This window comes from Polyodon spathula, chromosome 16 (assembly GCF_017654505.1).
Source record: "Polyodon spathula isolate WHYD16114869_AA chromosome 16, ASM1765450v1, whole genome shotgun sequence".
In the NCBI taxonomy this organism is placed as follows: domain Eukaryota; kingdom Metazoa; phylum Chordata; class Actinopteri; order Acipenseriformes; family Polyodontidae; genus Polyodon; species Polyodon spathula.
In genome coordinates, this window is record NC_054549.1 from 36,901,938 (window position 1) to 36,920,825 (window position 18,888).

The window sequence follows — 18,888 nt, forward strand, 5'->3', positions numbered from 1 at the left end:
CAGGGGGCTTGCAGTTTACACAGGAGGCAAACAGACTGCTCTGCAGTGAGGATCAGGATATGGAGTACCCACAATGATCACTCATTCTCATATTAAATACATAGAAATGGAATTGAATGCACTAATCCAGTTTTTTTCCTTTTTAAATGTGGATGTCTGTTGTTTTTATCACTGCTGTTCCTGTGTTAACAATTTAAACAATTTTAGACTCATTTCATTTGCTGCAATAATGAATAGTGGTTTTCTTATCCATGCGTCCTACTTTTCCATTTACCCCTGTTTTTTTCTGTGGTTCACCCTCCTTGCCTGTGCTTTTCTCTTTAGTACACCATGCTTGCATCACGATATACCGTTTTTACAAAAGACAGCACAAATTGATACAGGCCTGCCAAGGGATATTGTCAAGCGATGTAATGTAAAGTATTGGTTTCAGATCCGTACAAGAATCGGATTGTGAAAACTGTTGACTGCTAAGAGAACAGCAAAAGCTTGAGTCATGACCATTTGAAATGTAACAATGACAGCAAACTCTCATCAAGCAGGCAAGCCAGCCTCCTGTCTGACTTGAGTAACATCCCCAATATGGAACTGAGTACAAATTCTGTTTTGTTTAAATAGGCATTACATAGGCGTGACAGAACAGTAAGTAAAATGAAGCACGAGGATCACGCACTGACATACTGAAACTGTGTATGAAATGCATTGGATTTACTGGACGGTTCAGTGCCTTTACCATGTGGACTGCAGACTCAGGCAAAGATCAGTGTTTAATGTAATTTCCATGGTACTCTCCCCTTTCCAGTTCACCACAGTCAATGCTTTATTAACGGTCGGGTCAGGGCAGCTCTTGTTTTGTTGTGTAGCAGCCTGGACTCTAGATGGACCATGGCAGCTGGTCACTCTGGACTCTCACGGCTCGGTGGAGCAGGGTCAGCTGGCCTGTTGCCCCTCAACCAGCAGGGGGCACTGTAGGCCCCTGACCTCAGACTTCCAGAAAGCAGCAGGTAAACCAGGACAGGTTTAATAAGCAGCATGTGCAATCAAGGTTGAGCGATGTAAGATATTATAGGATTATATACTGTGTGTGTGCGTCTATATAGATATATATATAATAAATATATATATATATTTATATATATATATATATATATATATATATATCTATATATTATCTATATATATATATAGGATAAAGCTACTATTTCGATACCACACTCATGTCGTACTAAGTCTATAACGTAGATAAATGTACCATACAACAATCTGGAAATTGAGCCCAATTTAAGGGCTTTTTCATTACAGCATCTGTTAAATGGGTTCAGAATTAATTTGGAAATGGCTTTTTGTGTGTGGTAGTGTAGCCCTTCAACTGTTCCAATCAGATATGAATCTGCATTATGCCTTTCAAAGGTGTTAATTTGTGAGTGTAACAGTGTAAGATAGGGTTTCTCTCCTCCTGTCCTGGTGCTGTGATGCTATCAGGGTTTAGCTATGCTCCCCTCAATGGGGTGCTGTCAGGGAACAATGCAGGAGGGATTTAACAATAAAGTTGATACATTACCCTGAGCATGGCAGAACAGAAAGGACCCTGGTTATCGCTGTGTGTAAGTGTAATGTTTGAAGGTTGATTTTAGTGTCTTTGAAAGGTGAGGCAGCTCATAGCTCAGGGGATTGAAGTCCTCTGTCAATCTCTCGCAGATTTCTCTGGTTTCTCCAGTGGGGAATCTGGGGCTAAAAATATATTTTCATTTTCGTTGAGCCCCAGTTTATCTCTGAAATGAGAATCTGTGATTAGCTAGTTAGTCCTTTGGCTGGTTTTGCACTTGCTTGAGTTCAATTATTATTCGTGCTATAGCACATAATAAAATACCTGTTTTAAGACTTTTTATGAGGCTGGCAACGGTTTCACAAAAAAAATAAAAGCAATAAAGTCTAAACCAATGCCATAAGAGAAGTGTGTGTGGTTCACATTTATCAAAGCCCCAATGAACACACACAGTCCTGTCTGTCTTACTAAGGAAAGCAACAGTAATGTGCGGGTGTTGACTCTCCCGGATGCTGAGGGAGGTACCTGTGCACAGTGGCAGCTCTGGCAGCTCAGGCATCCAGGTTACTGGCCTGCCGATCGATTCCATTGTTCCGCTGTTATCAAACGCATTCACTCCACCAGCTCTTTTCAAGTTAATAAGTACAGCGTTGATCTGAATCTATATTTTCTTACATCGACTAGAGAAATTGCATCATCGTTTAACCCGGTTTAGCATTTTTAAAATGAAATAGTTTCTCTTTTTATTCACCTGATTCATGTATTGCTTTTTTTTTCTCTCTTCATAAATACAATTTATATTTGTAGATATGATAAAACACCCCAGCTATACACATGTCCCTGCAGTTGGTTTGATACAATATTTCATATGAAAACTTATTTGGCAATTTTGTTCTTAATAATATATAAATATTTGTTCTGTTTCCATAAAACAAGGTGAAATATCAGCTTATCCGGGATTTTATTTATTGATTTATTTATTTTCATTTTGTAATACCAGTAGCACTCCTATACTGTCTTGAAGACACATGAATAATAACACAAAGCAATCGCATTTGTCAAAATAAGACTCTTATCTGTGCAAGCAAAATAAAAGCTGGTTGTCAGACTGAGCCTAAAGAGACGTGATAGTAGACATGAACAAATCAGGCCAGTGGTTGGAAAGCATTGCCGTTTTAATTGCTGTTTTAAGTCCGAGTCATTCTTCATCTGCACGTAACCAACAGACAGCAAGAGTGCATTGGAAGCCAGAGGCTTTTTCAGCAAGTCAAGAGGTGTGACAGGTTTCTGAGTCTCAGCCCTTCTGGTTTGTGATTGTTTGTTTGAGTAGGGTTTTTTTATGCTGAATGTTGGTGCTCATGTAAGTAGCTGAAATCCATTCTATATCCACAGTTCTGACACGTGCCCAGTAAGCATGCCCTGCGCCTGCCCTTGAAGAACTGCTTTTAGGGATTGATGTTTCTGGCAATGCTTGTCTCTGCTGCTGTGCTGGCATGTCCAGTATCCAAATCTAAGACCTGTGACACAGTGTAGTGGATGTAGCACACAGTCATTTTAAAAAGACCCCTCTTCATCAGCAACGTCCTTATTATTTGGAGAGGTAGCAGCTTCAGTGCTGGTGACGGCATGGAAAGTCATGTTTTCTTGACCTTTTTGGCAGGAAAAATATCACATCTCTCTTTCCGCCAGGTCAATCAGCTGGTTTGTTATTTGTCTCCTCCTAATAGGCTCATGTGTGCTGGAATGATGTAATGTCAGGTTCCATTAGGCAGCAAGGTTGTCCTTGGAGACTGCTGGATTTAAAGATGCCCTGCAGCAGCGAGGCTCTCCACAGTGTCTGCGATGAGAAAAGGGCTCTCAGAGACACTCATACTGGGGTCCCTCCACCTGCTTAAGGGGGACCCACACCGTCTTGCTGGTCTTCTACCATCTCTGATATCTCAGATTTATCAGAGACCAAACATATTGCTGTTAGCGGTGGCTCACGGTTGCTGTTGATTTAAGAGTATGCTATGAACGCGTCTGAAATGTGATGCAGATGCTGTTGATGTTCACTCAATAAGAGCCTAGTATGAAGCTCATGTGCTATTTGTATATTCTGTTACTGGCTCACTGGTGGGAGTCTTGTTTTTGTGGATTAACACAGAGTGATTTGCTCAATGCAGCAATGAATCTGTTTAATACTAATACTTTTATTAAACATCAAAATCAACATGCAATGTGAAAAAAGCATTTTAAGAATAATTACCAATTTCGGGGATGACAGAGTGTGCAGTCCTCATTCCTCTGGTCCAACAAACAAGCTCCATACAAGCCTTTTTATACCCAGCCTTTTAACCATTCGTTCTTATGTAACTGTTTTCCAATATAACTTGGTAGCCTCTTGATCTTTCTAACAAACATACAATTAATTTTGCAATTTTTCTCCATTACGGCTGTTATACCCTCTTGGACCTGCTAATAAAATTCACAGTGCATGCTTTTGACACCCACACGCCCTGCTAATAAGATAAAACACTGCAAGAGATTTCAACACACAGACATCCTCTATATATCATATCCAAATAAGGACTGTCTGTATCAGTAACTTTCACAAGCTTGCCTTTACATTGAGAACTTACACAATTCGAATAGAAGGACAAGAAAATACACATGCAAAGCATAGCAACACGTACAATAGGACAATACTACAAAACAGTGCATTTTTAACTTTTTTTTTTAACCATTTAGTAGTGACAAATTAAGTACCGAACTGGACTTCTGACAACCTGTGGAAAATCGAAATGAAAAGGAACCCATTGAGCTTATCACCCTAAAGATGACCTTGTCCGTGGTGCTGAATCTAAACTATTAGCTTTGAAAGCTTCTACGTCTTTTCTTTTCCTATTAAACCCCCAGATGTGAGTAATTATCTCTAGATCAGTAAATGCTAAAACAGTAGAAAGAGATTCAAAGAGGGGTGGTGCAGTCCTCCAACTGTGCTTCCACACACACGTAAAGTTACAACATTATCTTCGCACGTATAGCTCTGCTCTGCTCTCTATCTCTTTGGATGTTGAAAGTTTATGGCAAATCCCCTCTTTTTGTTTATTCAAGTAAAAAAAAAAACATCTTAACAGCAATCTCTTCTCCAAAGGGTGACCTGGCCAATACGCAACCTTATAAACTGTTTTCAAATACCACATTGGGCAGTAAGAAAACAAATCCTCAGAAAATGGATACAGTAACTAATGCCGTGTTTCAATAATTAGAGAGCAACAAAGAGAGGGATAGTAAAGCATTCAGAGGATCAGCTAAAACTAGTCTTTTGATGAGGTGAGGGAAAGAGCAAGGTAACAAATAGCAGTTCTCAAATTGTATCATTTTGCATTGTGAACAGTACAATTACATTTCAAATTGTTACATGATAAGGAAATACGATTTTATATTATATCACCAAACCCAGACAGTCACACTGCTGTTCACTCTGTGAGCCTAACCTAGACATGTATATGTATATGCGTGTTAGTAGGGGTAAGCCTTTTTTTCGGGAATCATTAATCAGTATATGGTAACATACAACGCTCCTTCAATATTTCAATCAGTATATGGTAACATACAACGCTCCTTCAATATTTCAATCAGTATATGGTAACATACAACGCTCCTTCAATATTTCAATCAGTATATGGTAACATACAATGCTCCTTCAATATTTCAATCAGTATATGGTAACATACAACGCTCCTTCAATATTTCACAGTTTGATAATCACAAATTAGGTTGATTGACAGTTAGGCTTTGGAGAGATCCAATGTGACTGGGTCTGGCGGACCTGAGTGGCCTGTGATGCAGAGTGGACATGACAGCCGGGGGTCTGCGCATTAGAGACTCAATCCTGGGGGTCAGGGAGAGCTGACCTGCACCAGGAAAGGTTAAACACTCCTTGTCTGGGCAGAGATTGAACTCCACTGGCTTGAATATCGTGGCTCTGCCTCCTTCTCTGCAATGGCTTTCTGTGTAGGATGTTTGCGGTTGTTCTGATTTCAGGTAGAGATGGTTTATTTCAAGTGTACGAGGGTGCGTGCTCAGAGTTACAGCTGGGAGTCGTTACAGTGAGCCCTTGTTGGAAGGTGTTTCTTTATACCACGGAACCGGTTATAAGGTCATGGCTCCCATTTGCCCCCTAATGCCACTACAGTAGTGCATGGCCCTTTCCAGTCCTGGTCTACATGGTTTAATTGAACTAATAAAGCCTCCAGTGACGGAGGACAGTGCTGTGCAGAGTGACGGAGGACAGTGCTGTGCAGAGTGAAGGAGGCAGTGCTGTGCAGAGTGACAGGGGGCAGTGCTGTGCAGAGTGACGGGGGGCAGTGCTGTGCAGAGTGACGGGGGGCAGTGCTGTGCAGAGTGACGGGGGGCAGTGCTGTGCAGAGTGACGGAGGGCAGTGCTGTGCAGAGTGACGGAGGGCAGTGCTGTGCAGAGTGACGGAGGGCAGTGCTGTGCAGAGTGACGGGGGGCAGTGCTGTGCAGAGTGAAGGAAGGCAGTGCTGCGCAGAGTGAAGGAGGGCAGTGCTGTGCAGAGTGAAGGAGGGCAGTGCTGTGCAGAGTGAAGGAGGCAGTGCTGTGCAGAGTGAAGGAGGCAGTGCTGTGCAGAGTGAAGGAGGCAGTGCTGTGCAGAGTGAAGGAGACAGTGCTGTACAGAGTGAAGGAGGACAGTGCTGTGCAGGGTGACGGAGAGCAGTGCTGTGCAGGGTGACGGAGAGCAGTGCTGTGCAGAGTGACGGGGGGCAGTGCTGTGCAGAGTGACGGGGGGCAGTGCTGTGCAGAGTGACGGAGGGCAGTGCTGTGCAGGGTGAAGGAGGACTGTGCTGTGCAGGGTGATGGAGAGCAGTGCTGTGCAGGGTGATGGAGGGCAGTGCTGTGCAGAGTGACGGAGGGCAGTGCTGTGCAGAGTGACGGGGGGCAGTGCTGTGCAGAGTGACGGGGGGCAGTGCTGTGCAGAGTGAAGGGGGGCAGTGCTGTGCAGGGTGACGGAGGGCAGTGCTGTGCAGAGTGACGGAGGGCAGTGCTGTGCAGAGTGACGGAGGGCAGTGCTGTGCAGAGTGACGGGGGGCAGTGCTGTGCAGAGTGAAGGAGGGCAGTGCTGTGCAGAGTGACGGGGGGCAGTGCTGTGCAGAGTGACGGGGGGCAGTGCTGTGCAGAGTGAAGGAGGACAGTGCTGTGCAGAGTGACGGGGGGCAGTGCTGTGCAGAGTGACGGGGGGCAGTGCTGTGCAGAGTGACGGAGGGCAGTGCTGTGCAGAGTGACGGGGGGCAGTGCTGTGCAGAGTGACGGAGGGCAGTGCTATGCAGTACATTGGTGTTCAGCATACAGGTGACTCTGTTACTATGGCAACAATATGTGGGCTACCTTGCACTGCAGTTACTGTACAAAAAGAAAAAGAAAAAAAATATATATCTATCCCTGTACCCAGTAAGTTGAAATCTTTCTGTTTAATGACCAGTATGTTGAAAGAACCGACAGCTCTGCTGACCGAATCCGTCTGTCTGTCTGTCTGTCAGTTTATCTGCCTGTTTGTTGGCAAGCTTGTGTCGTACACCAATGAAACGTGCTCCTGTGATAACTGAGGGGCGGACAGTGGTATTCTCCGGCTTGGTTTGAAGGGAGCTAGTGTATTGACGTGCTGCAATGTAGTTGGTAACAAAGGGTTCTGTTTCCATGATATCTTGGATTGATACAGATTATATTTGTAGACACAACTGTTTGAAGTAGTGATGTTGAAGCCATGCACAGCACACAGGACTGATCCACTGAGATGCAAGGCAACCTCCCCGTCCAGCACTGCATTGAAATCGTGTCCGGTAAAGCATGTGACAGGGAGGTAGAGCAGTGGTAGACTTATTTCCAAACCAAGTTAGTTTGTGATTACTATGGGTATACACTAAATGTGGTATCTTTCACATACACTGTACTGCATGCAGAAGACTACAAGACAAAACAGATAGACATATGTAGCTGTTCAAAACGTCCTTGTACTTGTTCTGGTTTTTTTTTTTTTTTTTTTTTTATTGTTGTGTCTGGTGAGTTCCCAGCAGGCTAACTATGTTTCAAATAATCCACTTTTGGAGTCACATAGACTTACAGCAAAGCATTATAAGCAATTGCTGTACGAACACCTTGTACGTCATGTTTTACGATACATAGGAAACAGTTCATTGACAGGGCAACACAAAAATAATAGAGGAAAATCACTTCATTCCTGCTTGTTACATTCTCAGTTTCCTGGTGAAATGAAGAAAGTAATTTGTGCTTTGGGATTAATGAGGACTGTAAAGGGTACTAAACAAAATCATTATAAAATTGTCTCTTAATTTTTATAGGCTTGGTTTCTCTCTAGTAATCAAATTAAAAAAAGCTGTAGGCAAAATGAAATGTTGGGTATGGATTGGAAAATGCTAAAAGCGTGCAGTAAAGTGTAGGGCTGCGCTGATACTCGTACTCCTCCTCGGAATTGCCTTTAAGAAGTACTTTTCAGCAGACATTCAATAAATCCATTCATCAATGTGTTGATTTCAAAACAAGAAAAGCCGTCCTTTCCTCGCCTTTACAACTGCGTTCCATTCAATGGCAATTCATATCCACATTGATGGGACGACTTTCAAAGCTCTCAAAGCTTTTTGCTCCAATGCAGACATTGCCCTTTTTTAAAAAACTCCATATAAAACTCCAAGTTAAAATGGAAATATATATATATATATATATATATATATATATATATATATATATATATATATATATATATATATATTGTATATTAACATTTTGTAAGGCGAATTTCCCCCGCACCCATTGCGGTACCATGAAGTGTACGAGTATCAGCTCTCCTCTAGTAAAGTAAGACCCCCATTTTAATTAAGGGGATTTGAAAAGCTGCTTTCCTGTAAGGGAATTAAGAGATTTTGAAATTTCCTGCAGCCTCCGTTTAACATTCAGCTAGGTGTATAAATATAGCCGCCATGCACCACTGAGTGCCTTATATAAACTCCACAATTAAGTTAGATTCCTACAAGCGTTTGAGAGCCAGCAAGGGTTTAAAGCTATTCTGCTGCACGTATTCCACTGAATTGCAAGTGCTGTGCTAAGTGATTGCCAATTATACAGCTAGGTTGCTGTTGTCCTTTTTTAACTGTGTCAGCACAGAACAGGAATCTAAATTGTATCAGCCTAGTTCTGTCTGTCTGTCGACTGCCATTGCTCCTGATGTTTACAGTTTTTTAAAGTGGTATTGCTTGTTGCGTGCGGTGCTCTTCAATCTCATGTTAGAGAATGGAGAAGTCTACAGAAAGTGAAGAGAAGATTGGCACCACTTTTCTATGCAGGGTCAGTGCCAAGTGGGGAGGGGGGTTAGTGGGCCCCAGTCCAGATCAAGCTAAAATGACAACTCATTAATAAACGTAAAGGTAAACACAAAAATGTAACTTTACTATGCGTTATTTCTGGAAAATGCCCAAGGTTGTATATTTTTTACAAATTAGTATAAGTAATACCCCCATTAGCAACTCCTCTTATAGGATCACCTTTTCTCACATGTATTTACAGTATAATCGTAAATCTCGAAAAACTACTCACTTCTAAATCTTTTGTAGTCATTTTTGTATTACTTTAGTATAAATATAATGTTAATTTGGATTCTTATGTTGTTTTTTTCTGACTTTATGTGAACGAAAAGACACACATTTGCCCGTTTTCCCATTGGAAATAGTGATATTTTGAAATATCACTGTCCTGGTCACAAAAGCAAAGTTTGTGGGGAATAATAGCCATTTTCTAAACTTTTGAGGCATAAGCAATTAGGAAATAACACTTACTACCCAGGAACAAAAATAATAATAATAATTGTTACACGGTGTTATATAAATCAGTAAACTCTCCAGTAAAGATCAGGTCACTGCAATGAGAAAAAACAAATTGTCGGACGAGATTTGTATAAACGTTCACATCTGTTTAGCATCCAGGCAGTCAACCCTTGTTTAAGATGTGTCCCGACTGTGCCACCGAAGCAAGGTATTTTGCTAACCCGCTGTTTAGCTGTAGTTCTTGTGATGTAACAGCTGTGAGACAGCCATGCATGACTTTTAATATCTCACTTACATTTATTGAGAACAAAAATATTTCAACAAACCTGCCTGCCTTATCCAGAGACAATCCCAGACAACAAACCATTGCATTTTATTTGTTTTTACACACTGAAGATTCAAAGGATTTTAAATGGACAATGACATTGTTTTCATGTTGCATTTGGCTTCGGGGACAGGTAGCTCGTCAGTATTCGCTGTGGAGCTCCTGGGTGTAGGTAGATGGGAGGTAGTGGGTGGGACTGGAGGAGGCCCACTGACCTTCAATTCTCCTGATCTGTTGTGGAGAGTTGCTGCATTGTGGTAATATAACTGGGGGTGAAAGTGGTGGTAAAATATATACTGTCATTGACAGTGACAATAACCTTGTATTGTGGCGGCACGTCTAATGTATAGGTTCTCCAGTGATGTCCCCTTTCGCACACCCCAGATTGTTGACAAGGGTTTTTCTTTTCATAATCTCCTGGCTGCTGTTGCTCGCCACCTGTTGGGCTGGTTTGGGTTCAGGTATTTAGAAAGGCAGTGAGCCTGTGAAGGATTGCTCCTCCACTTCGCCTCATTTAATGTGTGCTTAACCCCTGCACCCTGCACCCATCCAGTGAGACCGCCTTACCAACTGCAGCAGATGGCCGCTAATTGGGAGGCAGACTGGGGGTTGGAGTGGAATGGGTTGGCAATAAACACTGGAGTCGAGTTGACTGAAAAAAAAGCAGCCACTACCACCCCACCCAATCACTGCCACCCCACCCAGTCCTGCCACCCTACCCAGTCCTCAACAGTCTTCATCCCGGCAGAGTCCTGCCATCGTTGATCTCCGCTGCTTATTTTTATTGAATTGAGTAGACTTTGAACAGAGTGTGCTGCTTTCAGGAACATCTGCCTGCTCTGGCTTGTTTTATTTGTATTTTTTTTCCAGCAGCCCCTAACTCTTGGGAAGACCCACAATGCCTTCAAAGGGATTATGCATAGCTGCAATGTACTTCATGTGTACATCATTTTATACAGTATATGGTAGTACACAATTGTATCAGAAAAGGGATAGGGTTAGGGTTAGATTTATGTCATGCAAAAAATAGTTACACATTAAGTACATTGTAGCAATGCATAATAGCACTATAATTATGTATAAGTACTCATGTATTTACTAAGTAACTACTATGTGAATACACAGTAATTAAAGACACTCAATGCAAAGTGTTACCCTGCTCTTTGTTAGGGAAGTGAGTCAATCACACTATTGTTAATATAATGTATGGTCAATAATCAGTCACTGCATTTCTTCAAATGGAATCCTTCATGTAAATATTTATTACGTTTCAGCAACCTGATACCAAACAAACATGACACAATGCATGGAGTGATGTGTCTGGCAACACACACAGTATGAAACCAAGAAGTTTGAACCCTTGTTATCCTAGGTCCATCTTTATTATTCTAACTGCAGCTTATGTTTAGGTGGAACTACCAAACACAAACTTAGGTTAGGACCCACTCCAACTACAGCACCTACAATGCCAAACTCTGGGACATAGTGGTTTAAGGACTTGCAAATGCAATGCGTTACAGAGAAAGCTAAAGCATATGTGTCACTGGCTAAAACAATCTAGCTATGTAGGTTTTCAGCTTTTCAAACTATTCCCGAACCAGATAGTACATGTAGAGTTTTCATAGTACAATTTCCAGCAGTTGACTTATATAATGAAATCTGCTGGTAGTGTAGAAATCCTAGATGTACATTGATTTAGTAGCTGTAACCCTGTGAATGGATGTTGGGTTTTTAAAAACCAGCCAGACTAAAACAGAGGAAGACAAGCAGTACCAAACCCTTTGTGAATGGCTAGCTGCTGCAATTACATATCAAATTGAATGGTATTTGCAATGTCCCCTGGAGGTGTGGATTCTGGGTTGGCGGGAGAAGTACGCTGAGAAAGAGAGAGCGAGAGATAGGATGTTAACTGCAAGGTCAGAGGAAATAAGGCAGAAAGATTGCCTCGGAACTTGCTATCCATCCACACGCTGGAAAGTTACAGCCAAAGGGTGGGCTTTCTGGGAATCTGCGCTCTTCTTAACCACAATGCCCTCAACATTCCTTCACCCTTACAGTATAGCTGCCGGTGGACGCTGTCCCCAGAAATAGACAGACGTGTGCCTGTGGTTAGAGCTGTACACTGGGAGCCTGGGTATCCTTGAAGGCTTGTTAAAAAAGAGATCTATATACAAGTTAATGTGCATGCAGTAAGCTTTAGCACATTGCTGTGTGTTGAAATGCACAGTACCTTAACGGCAGGCAGAGGTGAAGGTAAATTGTTGAAATGTCAGATGAATAAAAGGTTCTTGAATACATGAAATGGAAAGAGAGCAAAGGGGCTTCAGAATAACCTGGGGGATTTTATGTTCATGTATTTATTTTATTCATTGTCAGTTATAAGAATGATGGCGCTCATAAAACAGTAATAATAACAATGAAACATGTAACAACTGGAAGATTGCAGGAAGTACTGATGTTTCCAACAGATTATGCCATAAAGATTTATTTTTATGAACGTAGAAGTCAGGAATAGAAATATGAGTACCACCTTTACTCTGCAGTATTCCAAAGGAAAGAGTAGCAAATGCAAATTTGGAATTGGAGGCCATGGACTAAACTTTAGTATGATTGGTATAAATAAGTATTTAAGTAACATGCAGTTTCCCATTTGTTGAAGTTTAGTTTAAACAGTCAGTGGATATGCCATGTAGGTGTGCGCCTATCATTAGACTGCCATTTGAGCTCATATCTCTGTATGTTGAGTAGGTTTTTTTGAGAGTTTCCTGCTCCAGTAAAAAAAAAAAAAAAAGACATAGGAAGTATATAAAGCTACTAATACCCTGTTCATGCACAATTTGAAAATGTGATGGTGAATGGCAGTCATGTGATTTAATTGTGCATTATTTAGGTAGTGTCGATAGCTCATAGCGTAATATCGGTAAAGTTAGATTCAGTGGCAGGCAGCGTCTAAAGAGTCTGTCTGTCTAAAGGTTCTGGGACATGAGGGCTGTGCACCCAAGCAGACCAGCCACTGTGCGATTCACAAGTCTCACTGTTTTCACATTGTATTTGCTCATTCCAGCTGATTTCTGTTCATTTTCATTGATTTGAATGTCTGAAATGTATTGCAACAGAGAAATGTCTGTTTAACCCACTGGTAAGACATTTGCCTGGGCAAGCAGGTTAAGCATCTACGTCATGCAATGGATGGAACAGCATGGTGGCCCGTTGGGTAGGAGTGCTTGCTTCTTCTTAGTCATCATCCTCTGGTCTTCCTTGGAGATCACATCTGAGTACAATCCATGCCCAACTATGCTGAGGGCTCCAGTACTGCAGTAATTATCATTAAGTGCAGTTGATATTTGTATTATATACTGCATGCATGTTGCAAAGAATACATGGTTTCTCCGTCCTGCTGTACCGCCAAGCCTTCTCCTGCTTTCAAAGCATGACAAATGCTGCTTTGAAGAAAACTCATTCTGATTATTGCAGACGGTGCCCTTGACAAGGTGTCCTTGTCTGTGATGATAATAATAATAATAATAATAATAATAATAATAATAATAATAATAATAATAATAATAATAATAATAATAATAATAATAATAATAATAATAATAATAATATGGTCAGGCTGTAAGTGACATGTGGAAATGCTGGCCACCCTGGATGCCAGTGTCTTGATAGGATTGCATTGGCTCGAGGGCCACGTCTGTTTGAAGATTGAGAGGCTGGTAGCACTCTGCCGTTTGCTCTTTACTCGACCCTGAGACGTGCAAAGGGACTGAGGTTAGCAGCCCATTCCTAGCACACATTGTAGCAAATCACACGTTTTAACTGCAGTAGAGGAAACACACCAGGCTCAAATGTAGAAAATGCCAGCAATGGTCTAAATATGAACAGAAAGAAAAATGTACTAATAGTGGAAAAATACTGTACAGTGCATGCCATCCCAAATGCATTCTAAAAGTGATATCATTTCTTATGTTGCCTTACAGGATTTGCAAGGCTGTACTGCTACAGCCTGTTTCATTACTTTAGTTATTGTAATAACTGACTAATTCAATAACTTATGTGCGGATGTGTTAATTTTTTAATGATCCTTTCACTAAAGTTCAAGTTGATTTCTTTGTAAGAGTGAACAAATGGAAGCTAGAGAAATGGAAAGAGAACATGGTGAAGGGGGGGGGGGGGGGGGGGGGGGGGGGGGGGGGGAAAGGGGTTGGAAAACATTTTTCTTGGTGCTTTATTGTCATTCACAGACCCTGGTTCAGAATGATGTTCATCACACATGAAATTAGCTTGTTAGCGCCAGGACTCTCCTGTGAGTTTTGGTTAATTAGAATATGCAGGTTGCTGCGTTCCCCGTTCCACAGCTCCTCCAGCGCAGAAGAGGAGAACGGTCCCCCAATACCAGAGAGAAGAGGAGGGGAGGGGAAGGGGGGGGGCGATAGCTCTTTTAACAGCTCTGTCTCGAATAGCACAACACCGTTCTTTTCTAATTACATTTACATAACACTAGGGCCCCTCGCCCCAGCCTGTGCAGTGCAACGTTTTATAAAATGAACTGCGGTCTAAAGCAAAGTGGCTGATTTGTTCCAGCATGTGCTTTATCACTGTCTGTGTCAGATTGTTTGACTGTGACTCCCTCTTGTCACGTGAATAAAAAGGCTGCTCAAGATGTTGTGCTGCTAATTAAACACTTCTGCTATTAAATGTACTGTATTGATAATGTCTCAGTTAAGAGGCTTCTGTGAGGTGAATGGCAGCTTTCTAATCATTTGGTCACTTGCTCTGTGGCCAGACAGACAGACAGACAGACAGGGAATTCAGTCTCTTATGTTATCAGCTTTAAAAAGACACAATTTGTCTCTGTCCACCTGACAGACAGACAAGGTATTCAGTCATTTAAATTTCACAAGCACCAGATTCTTACTGTTTTATCAGCATAGATTTTTGTCTTTTTTTTTTAAAGCAAGTTTCATTGTTTATAGTATCTTGATGGATTATTAATGATGGATATGAATGGTGCGTGACAGTTTACTGCAAAGTTTTAAACTCTGTTAAGCGCTGATATGTGTGATTGTGCTGTTCCCTGGTCACAAGGACCCATTCAAGCAGTTTATTAACCCAGTCAGGATTAATTCCCTTCATTGGGTTTCCCTTCTTTTTGTTATTATCACAGTAATTAGAGACACTTTGTGTAAAGTGTTCCCCAGAATATTTAACTTTTTGCCGGCAGTGTTTAATAAGTTGCATTTAATCAATGCCTTTCGTTATGGGAATGTCGTGTAAAACCTGTTCTTTTCTTTCTTTTCCTGCAGGAAAATGAGATTGAATATTACGATGCCAAAGCAGACTCTGAATATGTAAGTGCTGTTTATTGTTCACCTAACCCATTCATTCACAATACATCTTACACCAGTTCTGTATTACCTTGCAAAACTATAAGTACCTCATGTAGACCAGCATTCAGCTAAAGCTGCCACCCGAGTTACGCTTCGGCTGTTCAGTGCTCATGTTTTTATACATTGATTCAGCTGTGTAATCCCTTGAGTGTGGATTGTAGTGGAAACACATGGGCACCTGATATACCAAGATGTGGAAAGGTAAGATAAGAATATAGAATATCAATTACAAATCAAAAATAAAAGTAATGGCAAAATCATAATAAAATATATACACAGTACTGTGTAAATGTATTAGAACACCCCATTGCTTCTGTAGTTTTGATTTGTTGTGCGTATGAAACCAAACCACTGGAACTGAAAATCTTGGAAAATTATCAAAATAGGCAAATTAGTGATTATCTACTTTAACTGATGACTTTAATAAGCCACACATGCAAGAGAAAAGGGACACATAACCACAAATAATAGTGCATGAAACTTTTTAGAAGTTGTTTAAGATGCCTAACTAAAGCAGAAAGTGGTCTAACATTTTCAAACATGAGTGCTTATTGCTTCTGTATCACTGCAGGTAGGTACAGTACATTAAGGATATAAACAACAAATCTTGAGGTTATCTAATACATTTGCACATGTGTATCTATACATGTGTATCTATATAAAAACAGGGAGGGGGCTAGGGTGATTGGATTGGATTGTAATCAGTCATAAGCTGTTTTGCATTAAATAGCACAAGGAGGGAGGGAGGGAGGGAGGGAGAGAGGCAGGCAGGCAGGGAGGGAGGGAGGGGGGAGGGAGGGAGGGGGGAGGGAGGGAGGACGTTGAGAGGGAGGGAGGCAGGGAAAGAGGGAGGCAGGCAGACAGGCAGGAAGGGAGGAAGGCAGGTTGGCAGGGAGAGAGGCAGGCAGAGAGGGAGGGACGCAGGGAGGGAGGGAGGGAGGCAGGCATGGAGGCATGGAGGTAGGCAGGCAGGCAGGCAGGGTGGCTGAATCAGGAATACTCCAGTAATAAATGCACATATTTTCACAACCGACTGATGAGCACAAACAGGTGCACTCAGATGCCACTTAATTTGATCAATATCGACTTGATAAAAATAGGCTGCTAAATTTCATTTGGGAATTTGTAATTCAAATTAATTCTAATCTTTAATTATACACTGAATGTAATTTTTGTCCCCACAGTAAAAAAAAAAAAAAAAAAAAAAGCATACATTTATTTTTTATTTCAGCAATCGGCATATTTCAACTGTCAGTGAGCTTTAACTTGGCCTCTTTAATTATGCGCTTGTATGAGGAGTGGGTGGGAGATAGGGGCCGGGGAGTGGGTGGGAGATAGGGGCCAGGGGAGTGGGTGGGAGATAGGGACCGTAGGAGTGGGTGGGAGATAGGGACCGGGGAGTGGGTGGGAGATAGGGGCCAGGGGAGTGGGTGGGAGATAGGGGCCGGGGAGTGGGTGGGAGATAGGGGCCAGGGGAGTGGGTGGGAGATAGGGACCGTAGGAGTGGGTGGGAGATAGGGGCCGGGGGAGTGGGTGGGAGATAGGGGCCGGGGGAGTGGGTGGGAGATAGGGGCCGGGGAGTGGGTGGGAGATAGGGGCCGGGGGAGTGGGTGGGAGATAGGGACCGTAGGAGTGGGTGGGAGATAGGGACCGGGGAGTGGGTGGGAGATAGGGACCGTAGGAGTGGGTGGGAGATAGGGGCCGGGGAGTGGGTGGGAGATAGGGGCCAGGGAGTGGGTAGGGGTAGTCAGAATGCAGCTGTTGTGCCGTGTTTGAAACATCTGCATATCCTGAATTAAAACCGAACCAAAGGAATATCAACACATAAAAGGGAGACAGGAATGATGTTGCAAGTGCATGGAAAAAGAAAAACATTTAAAAACATTGGTTTGTTCTCCTTTAGGGGAGCTCCGCCGTGGATGTGGAGCTGTGAAGCCTGCCCTGATCATTGAATCGTCTAATCTTTGGTTTTCCACTGGCTTTACAGCATGCATTTTAGCCTAAACTAACTTATAGCAGCATTCACAGAAAAAACAAAACCACTGTAGACAACCATGAGTGGAAGTGATAAAGTCGGATCAAGCAGTACAAAAAAAAAAAAAAAACTTTTGGCAATTAAAAATGCGTCTCCACAGTAATCAGGGAGGAGAGCGACAGTGACAGGGAAGCCAAGGAAATGCCTGAAAGATGGCTTTCAAAATGCTTGCATGTACATCTTCTAAACACACATCAGTGCAAGGCCAAAATGGCAAGCTGTGAAGTAAACACTTCTTTAAAAAAAAAACTAAAAAAACACAGAGCACGGTGCCAGAACCCTGCAAGTTTTCAAATCGCTAAATTCGCTAAATTCATGAAAAAGGGGGCTTTGGACATGCCTGCCAAGTCATACTGCCGCCAATGCCGAGGATTTGGCAGTGCCTACTCCAGCGAGCTGCACAGGCTGCTTAACAAGGTTCCCATCTTCGCAACAGGAGTGCTGCATGTGCTTTGATCTTCGGCTGAGCATTCAGCAGGAATGTTGATATTAGGCAGGCAGGCAGGGAATGGCTTTGAGTGCAGTGGTGGTGCACTATTCCTATTCACTAGTCACCAAGCATTTTTTGTTAATGCCTTAAGGCGAATGGTATAATGGAGGTACTTACTGTGGACCCTAATTATTAAAGTGGTTTACATTCAGGGTGCAATGCGAAACTCTACACTGGGTTACTCTGTGTTTGCAGTACAGAAACAACATCTGCCGAGAAGTACCATGTGAATAAAAGCCTGGCTGCCCTAACTAGAATCATGTGAGCGACCAGCATCCCAGCATTCACTGCCAGCCAATGATTGCCTTACAGCAGCACTTCATCTGAATTGGCAGGGCAGTGAATGTGAGGCGATTTGGGAGCAAAACGCTTCACTGCGTCTGCAGGTTCTATTGTAGGAAAGCTGATTTTTCGCTTTTCTTTGTCTGCTATTTTTTTTTTAAGTACAGGTAAGGCTGCTGCTTAGCAGTTCAGTAATGATGGACGGAACAGCTGACGTGTTTGTGCTTGCGTTCTGGCAGCGTGGAACTGACTGACAGAAATCAGCCCGCGACTCGTTAGGAAGACTGAAGGCTTTTCAAAATAATTCTAGTCAGTCAATCACGGCGAGCCTGCACTCCCTCCCTCAACCCCCCTCTCATCTCAGGGCCTTGCAAGGACTCCCCTGTCAGCTTGCACCCAGAGGCCCAGCCACAAAGCCCCACAGCACCCCCGCTCCCCCTTGCATGCCCTGTCTCTCCTCACAAACAGACAAGCTCCAGGTTTTCTGACTGATTGTTTTTCTTCATGTAATGAATTTATTATGTAAAATCCAGTGGAGGGTGAGAGGCTTGGAGCGATAGGGTTTTTTTTTTTTTTGAATAATTGACAGCTTTGACTGCAGTTCATACAGCAGAAACATTGCTGGCTCTTCGATTCCCATCACTGATTTCTCAGCATTTGCTGGCCCTGAGTTTTCTGTATTGTATCTGAACTTTTAGAACAGTCACTGTACCCAGTTCTCTGTGCTGTACTGAACTGTGCCATTTCTTATTTAGTGAGTTCTCTACACAGTACATTGTCTTGAATCTGCATGATTGGATACCCGGTACTGATAATGAAATATCTTTGACTCATGTCAAGTGAGAATCAGGATTGATTTCACCAGGTCAGCAGCATTTCCCAAAGCTATTTCGTCAGAAGGAATTTTTTTTTCTAAAAGAAAGAAATACTAGTCTAAAACGAATAAGAAGCAACTTAAGACTGCTTTTGAGTTCCTGAATG

General features: G+C 42.4%; 1 protein-coding gene across 2 annotated transcripts in view; it reads left to right on the forward strand.

The window, feature by feature from the left end:
* Positions 1 to 18,888, forward strand: part of LOC121328816 (voltage-dependent calcium channel subunit alpha-2/delta-2-like) — a 185,657-nt gene that overhangs the window by 98,387 nt on the left and 68,382 nt on the right. For both annotated transcript variants that reach the window (XM_041273897.1, XM_041273898.1), the window contains exon 5: positions 15,017 to 15,061. In XM_041273897.1, the coding sequence (XP_041129831.1) occupies positions 15,017 to 15,061 (45 nt within the window). The remainder of the gene's footprint in view (positions 1 to 15,016; positions 15,062 to 18,888) is intronic.